We start from the raw sequence: 8927 nt of genomic DNA, 5'->3' as shown, positions 1-8927 counted from the left end.
ATAGTTTGGTTGCTACAGGAAAGAGTTAAATTAGTATGTTAGATTAGTTCAATAAGGAGACTAAAGAGAATTTATAACATTTTGAATTTATTCACTTGCTCTAATTGACATATAACAAACAAATTGTGACATATTAACAATGGAATGTTACATTGCCTTGGGTTTTACTCGATTGGTTATTATATTCATGTTCTTTCCTAGATGTTCCTGAATCATCTTTAATATTTATCTTGGAATTATGATCTTGATGAGTATACAATCACTATTGTTTCCATTTTAATAGTTTATTTGGGTTAGTTTGATTCAATTAGTCAACATATATACTATTGAGTGAATACTTTGAGATACATACAAACTTTGAATCAATCGATTGATGTTTGCCTCACATCGAGGTATTGTGTCAACATCTAGTCATTAATACCAACATGCGCAATAAATATAATTTCATGTGAGACATTAAGGAAGTATCAATGCATACTATTTCTGGAACAAATTATCATATTAATTAATTCAAAATATTTCATAACATATTGACGCGGTCACATGTATGCCTCACATTGAGTTATTGGATAAAAATTCATTCTTTAATACCAATAATGTGTCCCATGTGAATCATTAATGCATTACCATGCATCAGGAAAGCGATACATCTGAATATATGCAGCACATCAAGTAAATGTATGAACATTCATTCGTTAATACCAAGAATATTGACTTAATAAATCACCGTATGAATTATTAATGTATTCCCATACTAAATAGTTAATAGATTTTATAGTATACTGACATATCCAAATGTATGCCCCTCATCAAGTCATTGTAAGGACATCCATTCATTAATACCAAGAATATTGACTTAATAAAATGCCGGATGAATCAAATCATTAATGTATTCCCATACTAAATAGTTTATAGATTTTATAGTATATTGACATATGCAAATGTATGCCTCACATCAAGTCATTGTATGGACATCCATTCATTAGTACCAAGAATATAGACTTAATATATCACCATGTGAATCATTAATGTATTACCATGGTAATTAATTTAAAATATTTTATTGTACCATGATAATACAGTAATGATATACATGGTGCTATATTAAGTATATATTCTTGGTACTAATGAATGGATGTCCATACAATAACTTTATGTGGGACATGCATTCTTAATACAGTACCAAGAATATAGACTTAATATAGCACCATGTGAATCATTAATGTATTTCCATGATAAATAATTTAAAAGATTTCATAATATGCTGATACATCGGAATGTATGTATCGTGTGTACATTCATTCATTAATGCCAAGAATGTAGACAATATAGTCCCTTGTGAATAATTAATGAAGTATACATGCATCCTAAGAAAAGTCCGCCTTTAAGGCGGAGCTGTCGAGGTCAGAGTCACGTGTCAGAAAGAGACAGGCGGAAAAGAACATGCAGTAAATAGACGGCTACGATTCTCCTGCTGTCCCTTGAAGAGAATCTGGTCCGTCGAATACATTGCCGTCGTCAAAATCTTTAACGGAAAGCTTAGATGGACGGCCGAGATGTCTCCTCGTGTCATCTGGAGAGAATTTGGTCCGTCCGTTTGAGATCTGCTACTGTCAGTCAAATCTCCCACTGCAAGCTTAAGCTTTACTCTTCTGTGTGAATGGACGGCTGAGATTTTCCTTTCTTTCATCGAGAGAGGATCTGGACTGTCAAAGACCCCGCCGTCGTCAGAATCTTCAGCTGAAAGCTTAGATGGACGGCCGAGATGTCTCCTGGGGTCATCTGGAAAGAATCTGATCCGCCCGTTGGAGATCCGCTGCTCTCCAACTGCAAGCTTAAGCTTTACTCCTCCCGTGAGAATGGACGGCTGAGATTTTCTTTTGTTACATCGAGAGAGGATCTGGACCGTTAAAGGCCTTATCGTTGTCAGTTAAAGCTTCAACTCAAGCTTAAACTTTACTCCTCCCATGTGAATGGACGGCTGAGATTTTCCTTTGTTTCATCGGGGAGGATCTGGACCGTTAAAGGCCCCGCCGTTGTCAGTTAAATCTCCGACTCAAGCTTGTTCTTCGATATTTGTCCAGCTCTTTGTGGTTGTTTCTCTCTAATCGTTCATGGCGGAAGCTGCAAACGGGAACGCAAGATCGATCTTCCTGGCTGTTTATGATGATCTCAAGCGTGAGCTGCTCCATGATCCAGCCTTTGATTTCACGAAGGAGTCGCGGGAGTGGGTAGAACAGGTTGAATTCTTGTGTTGGCATTGTTGACTTTTGCATTCTCCAACACAGTGAGATTTGAGTTTGTAGTTTATTTTTCGGAGCTGGATGATGATGATTTAGATCTGCCGAGGACTTTTTTTTGTGCGTTTTTGTTTTATTCCATTTCTGGAAGCTTTTTGCGGAAATGCAGGTCTCGTGTGCGATATTTTCTGTGAAGTATGTGTCCTCTGAATCCTCGGTGATTTGAAAAATAAATTTTATCTCCTTTTTCCAAGCTGAAGATTATTAATATCCTTGTCCACGGATTTCTACCGTGCACTTAAGAATTTCGATGATTCTGATCTCTTACCAAGATTAGAAAGTAATGAATCCTTGTGTTGCATTTTAAGATCTTGCATTCTCGAATTCAGTGAGATTTTATTTTGTAGTTTCTTTTTCCAAGCTGGATGATGTTGATTTGGATCCGCCGAGGTCTGCTTTTTGCGCGTTTTTTATTTGCTATTCCATATCTGGAAACTTTTTGCCGGAATGCAGATCTCGTGTGCGATACGTCCTGTCAAGTATATGTCCTCTAAATCCGGAATAATTTTAAAATTCATTTTCGTCTACTTTTCCATGGATCTCTACGATGCGCTGAAGAATTTCGATGACTCTGATTCTCTCATCCAGATTAGAAAGTTATGAATGTAAGAATTTGTCCTTTGTGCATGTTAATAACTTCTGAATCATTTTTTTTGGCTTTTTGAACGGGAAATAAGAAATATCTCTCTATTTCAATTTATATATATACTTAGAATGAGGGAGAGGTTGGAGTTCCCATAAACCTTAGAAGAATTTCTGTCTATGGCGCGTATTTTTCTCTTTTTTCCCTCTTTGGTAAAGAATATACTAGCCTTCTGCCTTCCTCTTGAATTCACTTATCGTTTTGTGCTCAACTAATCCTTAGTTTTCTTGATGCAGATGCTCGACTATAATGTTCCCAAAGGTATCTGTCTTCTATAATTGGCATTAAAGCCTATCAACTGCGAAATTTATGTTCTAAATATTTTAATTTTAATAAAATTAAACGCATTAAAATGTGATCTCTGGCAGGAAAACTCAACCGAGGATTGTCAGTGGTGGATAGCTACAAACTTCTCAAAGAAGGCAAAGAACTTTCCAAAGACGATGTGTTCTTGGCATCTGCCCTGGGATGGTGCATTGAATGGGTGATTAATACGTCTTAGTTTTCTATTTAATATACGTTATTGAAATTTATACCCTTAATTATGGTTATTGATGCAGTTGCAAGCATATTTCCTTGTATTGGATGACATTATGGACAATTCTCACACCAGGCGTGGTCAACCTTGCTGGTTCAGACAGCCAAAGGTGCCGTCTGATCATCTTGAGTAGAAATTTAATTAAATTTTCTGATTCTCTAATTGGACAGTATTAACGTTTTATATAATTATGATTTAAATGCTCTACATGTTCTTTGCCAAATTCCATAAGCAGATCTCATGCAATTAGCCAGATTCTTTTCATTATGTCTATCGTTGGGAGATGATTCTTTCTCACTTGTGCAGTTACCAGAATTATTCTAGAGTGGCATAGTTATATCATACGGTTGCATGATTTGGGTGTTGAATCCCCATCCAGTGAAATATCCAGTTGTCTATGAAACTTGTTCTAGAAATTTTTTGAATGTCAAATAATTATTTATTCAATCTGAGCGTTGTGTAGAACTCTCTCTCTCTTCAACTTCTGACTTCCTCCCTCACTGTTCCTATCTCTTCTTTCTCTGTCTCCATCTTCCTTCTATCTTTATGCCTTCCTCTCGTCCTCTCTCCATATCTCTCTCTCTTCAATCTTTATGTCTTCGTCTCTCTGTCTCTATTTCTTCTGTCATTCTTTTCCTTCTCTCTTCCCTATTTATGTCTTCTTTTCCTCTCTTTCTCTGTCTTCAATAATTATGTTTACCTCTTTCTATTCTATCTTTATGTCTTCATCTCTTTTCCTCGTATCTTTGTCTTGCTCTCTCTCTCTCTCTTTTTATTTTATTTTATTTTATTTTTATTTTTCTCTCTCTCTCTTTCCTATCATTGTCTTCCTCTCTCGCTCTTCTATCTCTGTCTTTCTCTCTCCCTTTTTCTCTCGCTCTTCTATCTCTTTCTTTCTCTTTCCCTTTTTCTCTCGCTCTTCTATCTCTGTCTTTCTCTCTCCTTTTTTCTCTCGCTCTTCTACCTCGTTCTTTTTCTCTCCCTCTTCCATCTCTGTCTTTCTCTCTCCCTTTTTCTCTCGCTTTTCTATTTCTGTCTTTCTCTCTTCTTTTTTCTCTCACTCTTCTATCTCTGTCTTTCTCTCTTCCTTCTCTCGCCCTTCTATCTGTCTTCATTTCTCCCTCGCTTTGCATGATTTAGTTTTTAAAATGCCATTCCACATTCCTATATCACAGGAATGTATATGCCTTTGATGTTCCATGCTTATGATTTTTGCTCATCTGCTGGTGAGTTTTTCCAGGTCGGACTAATTGCTGTTAATGATGGCATAATCCTGAGGAGCCACATCTCCAGGATTCTGAAGAAACACTTCAGGGCAAAACCTTACTACGTGGATCTCATTGATTTATTCAACGAGGTGTAAATAATTTTAAATGATGTCAGTTTCTGGCAGACTTAGTTCAGTATTCTTTTATCTGGTGTAAAATTTCACAATTTCTGTCAATAGTTCTTAAATTTATTATTTGTTTTTCGACAGGTGGAATTCCAAACTGCTTCCGGCCAAATGCTTGATTTAATCACCACAATAGAAGGGGATAAGGATCTAGCAAGATACAAATTACCCGTGTATGAAACATGTGAAAATCTATTGAAATTTAAAATTAAGTCTCTGATTGTTTTAAAGAAAATCTTAATGCCGAGACATATGACTGAACTCATGCTATTCTGACTCTTCAGGCATCGCAGGATTGTGGAGTACAAGACTGCATATTATTCATTTTATCTTCCGGTGAGTTAGCAAAAATTAAATACTACGAATAGAAAATCAAAGATTTTAGTCTATATAGTATTGATCGTTACGGGATAATTCCAAAATGAGCTCACATGTTATGTTTCTGATTTCTACTTATTTATGACCTTTGTCGGGGTTGGTAATATTTCATTGGCAGAAATGGGACAATGTCAGAGTACATGACCACATATTACTTTCATCTTCCTGAAAGTTTGCCAAAATTGAATTATTATGAACACTGAATCAAGGATTCATGCATCCGATTGGTCTAAAAATGGATAATTCAACAATGGGACTCGAATGTTTATTACAAATTTGATTTAGTAATGACCTATGTTCCTGTTGATGATATTTGATGGGCACAACCAGAACCAATGTCCGAGTACTTTGAACAGCTGTCAGGCGACAACCATATTTCTCTTATCTTCCTGGGTTTGTTTAAAACTAAATACTATGAGTAGAAAATCAAGTATGTAATTTCAATTAATATTGATCTTTATAAGGTAATTTGAAAAGTGATTCTTGATTTTTTACTAATTTTTATTTATTGATGACCTTTGTTCCCGTTGGTACTTTTTAATCAGCACAGCTGGAGCAAACGTCGAGTTAAATACCTGCTCATTTCATCTTCCTGTGAGTTAATCAAAACATATATACTATGAATGGAAATCAAGGATTTTACTCCACGGGAGATTAATCTTTAATAAATAAGTAAAAAAAGTGCATGAATGCTTCTTATGGATTTTTCTTTGCTTATGACCTTTGATCACAATGGTAATATTTGATAGGCACAGCACTCACTGCATATTTCTCATTTTATCTTTCTGTAACTTTATTGTAAATTACATTTTTAGAAATAAAAATCAGGTATTTTCCTCTGATTAATAATGATCTCTGCTGAATAATTTGAAAAATACCTCATATATTTCTAATGTCTTTTGAAATTATGAGCCATCTTCGGGTTGGCAATATTTGATCTGCACTTTGTATTAAGGTTGCATGCGCACTGCTAATATCTGGAGAGGACCTGGCTAACTTTACCGCTGTCAAAGATATCCTTGTTCAGATGGGAATTTACTTCCAAGTCCAGGTATCATACTGCATTAATATCATAAATTATTCATCTGATATTCTGTTCTTTTCATCTTATCTAATTAGATCTTACCCCTTCTTAGGATGATTACCTTGATTGTTTTGGTGATCCTGAAGTAATTGGAAAGGTAGAAACTGTCTTCTAATTATATTTTTAATATTCTACTTTATGGGAAGTTTATAACTCCTCAACGGGTAAAATTCGTGCAGATTGGAACGGATATTGAAGACTTCAAATGTTCTTGGCTGGTGGTTCAAGTTCTGGAGAGAGCTAATGAAAATCAGAAGAACGTGCTTACTGTAAGAACAATTTGATTATGGATCAAAGGCCTTTAAAAACATTCATCCTAGTGATAATTAAGAAATTACGGTTGCATTATCTCAGGAAAATTATGGCAAAGCTGATCCGGGTTGTGTTGCTAAGGTGAAGGCTCTATACAGGGAACTGGACATCGAGGTGCGGAAAAATTGTTATTAATAAATTTTTGATCTAGGCTCTGGGTTTCTTATTCAATATTAATATTTTGCTTTGTAGTAATCTGTGCCATCTTTTTTACATGTTGCAATAGAACTTTTTTTACATGGAACTGAATAATTTCCACAAGAATAAATTCCACTTTTTATAGGTCCAAATATTCTTTCACAAAACAATCCTTCTTTTTCTGGTTTATTGATTTTGTAATAAAAAGTGTAGAGCTGTGTCACCTCTCCAACTACCCACTTTTTATAGTCAGAATTTTATTAGATTCAGGAGAAACTAGTCCAATTCAAAGTTGTTGATGTTTATACCGGTCAATTATAGAATAAAAATTCTGATTCGTTCAGAAAAGATCAAGCTTCCTCAGATACAAGAGAATGATTTAGTTCCAGAGCCAAAGTTCATTATCTAACAAGTAATCAAAAAGATTCTAGCGCATCCTCAGGATTAACTGTTGATGCATTTTATTATAATTCTATAACTTTCTTGTCTGATCGTGGAAAAAATTTTCTACTAATTCGCAAAGGTTATCCCTTTCGTGTAGGATGAATACTGCTCGTTAGCTGCGTCCTTCAGTTTAGGAGTTTCTTTTTATAAATATTAAAATTTTGGTTAGTTTTTGGCATATGGGTAGAGGGAGAGGAACTCTTATGTATCTCTTACAAGTCATTGTTGTGTACATCAGGCCGTGTTTCTCGAATACGAGAAGACGAGTTACGAGCAGCTCATCTCCGCTATCAATGCTCAACCAAGTCGAGCTGTTCAAGAAGTTCTCAAATCTTTCCTGGGAAAGATATACAAGAGGAAGAAGTAGAATTCTTTAGAAAAAAAAACGCACTATCTTTCCCAGGAATGTATTGATCATCATCATCATCATTCTCTCTACCTTACCGGAGCTCTAACGACCAAGGTATCCACTTATCTCTCCTCCCATTTTCCTTTCTTTCTCCCTAGAGAGATAAATCATCCCATGTATACATCTATTCATCCATACTTTCAATATTTCTGTACCTATCATGGACATGTTCTTAGTTACTTCTGTGTGATATTACTTATTTTGTTTTATGTGATGATCGTTTCAGTCACTGAAAGAGAACATAAAGTGGAGAGAGAGATAGCATAGAAAATCAGAGGTTGAGATATGATGGAAGTAATGAGGATGAGATATATCATCCCATGTATACATCTATTCATCCATACTTTCGACATTTCTTTACCTATCATAGACATGTTCTTAGTTACTGCGGTGTGATATTACTTATTTTGTTATGTGATGATCGTTTCAGTCACTGAAAGAGAACATTAAGTGGAGAGAGAGATAGCATAGAAAATCAGAGGTTGAGATATGATGGAAGTAATGAGGATGAGATATATCATCCCATGTATACATCTATTCATCCATACTTTCGACATTTCTTTACCTATCATGGACATGTTCTTAGTTACTTCTGTGTGATATTACTTATTTTGTTTTATGTGATGATCGTTTCAGTCACTGAAAGAGAACATAAAGTGGAGTGAGAGATAGCATAGAAAATCAGAGGTTGAGATATGATGGAAGTAATGAGGATAAGATACTCATGGCAAATTTTTACTTTTCGTTGAGAGTTTTTAACTATTAAGATGTACACAGTTTCTTGTATTCTTTACTCCATGAACTGTCTGATTGGAAACATGATATTCTGTGTTACAACCATATGCCATTAGTATGTTGTGCTAAGTTACTCCATCAAATGTAATTGTTTTATCTTAGGCCTACATCATCACATTTCGATAGTGCGATGAAAGAACCCAGTAGTTTTCAATAAAGTAATAAAGTCCCTCTTGAATATTAAGTCCACTAAGGGCATTTAGTCTTTTATTCCCATTTTAAAAGTCTTTCTCGGAGGCGACAAACCTTACTGGAAACCCTTTTGGAGACGCCAATACCCTCCCTGTCGGTTATCATCTTTTTTGCCAATGACCTCTCCGTCAATGTCCTTTATCGTCGTCCGTTTGGCGATGTCCACCCCGTCGGTTATCATCTTGTTTGCCAATGACCTCTCCGTCAATGTCCTTTGTCGTCGTCCGTTTGGTGATGTCCAACCCGCCGGACCTCCCCCTCTCATCCCTGTTCAAGATACGAACTACACTGGTTTGTAAGA

General features: G+C 35.6%; 1 protein-coding gene across 1 annotated transcript; it reads left to right on the top strand.

Moving 5' to 3' along the window:
- Positions 1 to 1313: 1313 nt before the first annotated feature.
- On the top strand, positions 1314 to 7853 carry LOC144708349 (farnesyl pyrophosphate synthase-like). Its single transcript, XM_078581603.1, has 12 exons — positions 1314 to 2240; positions 3180 to 3204; positions 3312 to 3427; positions 3504 to 3590; positions 4722 to 4838; positions 4959 to 5047; positions 5159 to 5210; positions 6208 to 6303; positions 6389 to 6433; positions 6516 to 6605; positions 6691 to 6762; positions 7469 to 7853. The coding sequence occupies exons 1-12, from the start codon at positions 2115 to 2117 to the stop codon at positions 7595 to 7597; spliced, it is 1044 nt and encodes a 347-aa protein (XP_078437729.1). The 5' UTR covers positions 1314 to 2114; the 3' UTR covers positions 7598 to 7853.
- The last annotated feature ends 1074 nt before the right edge of the window (positions 7854 to 8927 follow it).

This window comes from Wolffia australiana, chromosome 10, assembly GCF_029677425.1.
Source record: "Wolffia australiana isolate 7733 chromosome 10, ASM2967742v1".
NCBI lineage: Eukaryota > Viridiplantae > Streptophyta > Magnoliopsida > Alismatales > Araceae > Wolffia > Wolffia australiana.
Note: the sequence above shows the minus strand (reverse complement) of the source record. Positions and strands in the feature narration are given on the sequence as shown.

Bases quoted from the DNA above. Each gene is read 5' to 3' on its own strand.
- LOC144708349 (XM_078581603.1), top strand. From the start codon at position 2,115: ATGGCGGAAGCTGCAAACGGGAACGCAAGATCGATCTTCCTGGCTGTT. The intron at 2,241-3,179 runs GTTGAATTCTTG...TTCTTGATGCAG, and splicing joins CGCGGGAGTGGGTAGAACAG to ATGCTCGACTATAATGTTCC. The intron at 6,434-6,515 runs GTAGAAACTGTC...AAATTCGTGCAG, and splicing joins ATCCTGAAGTAATTGGAAAG to ATTGGAACGGATATTGAAGA.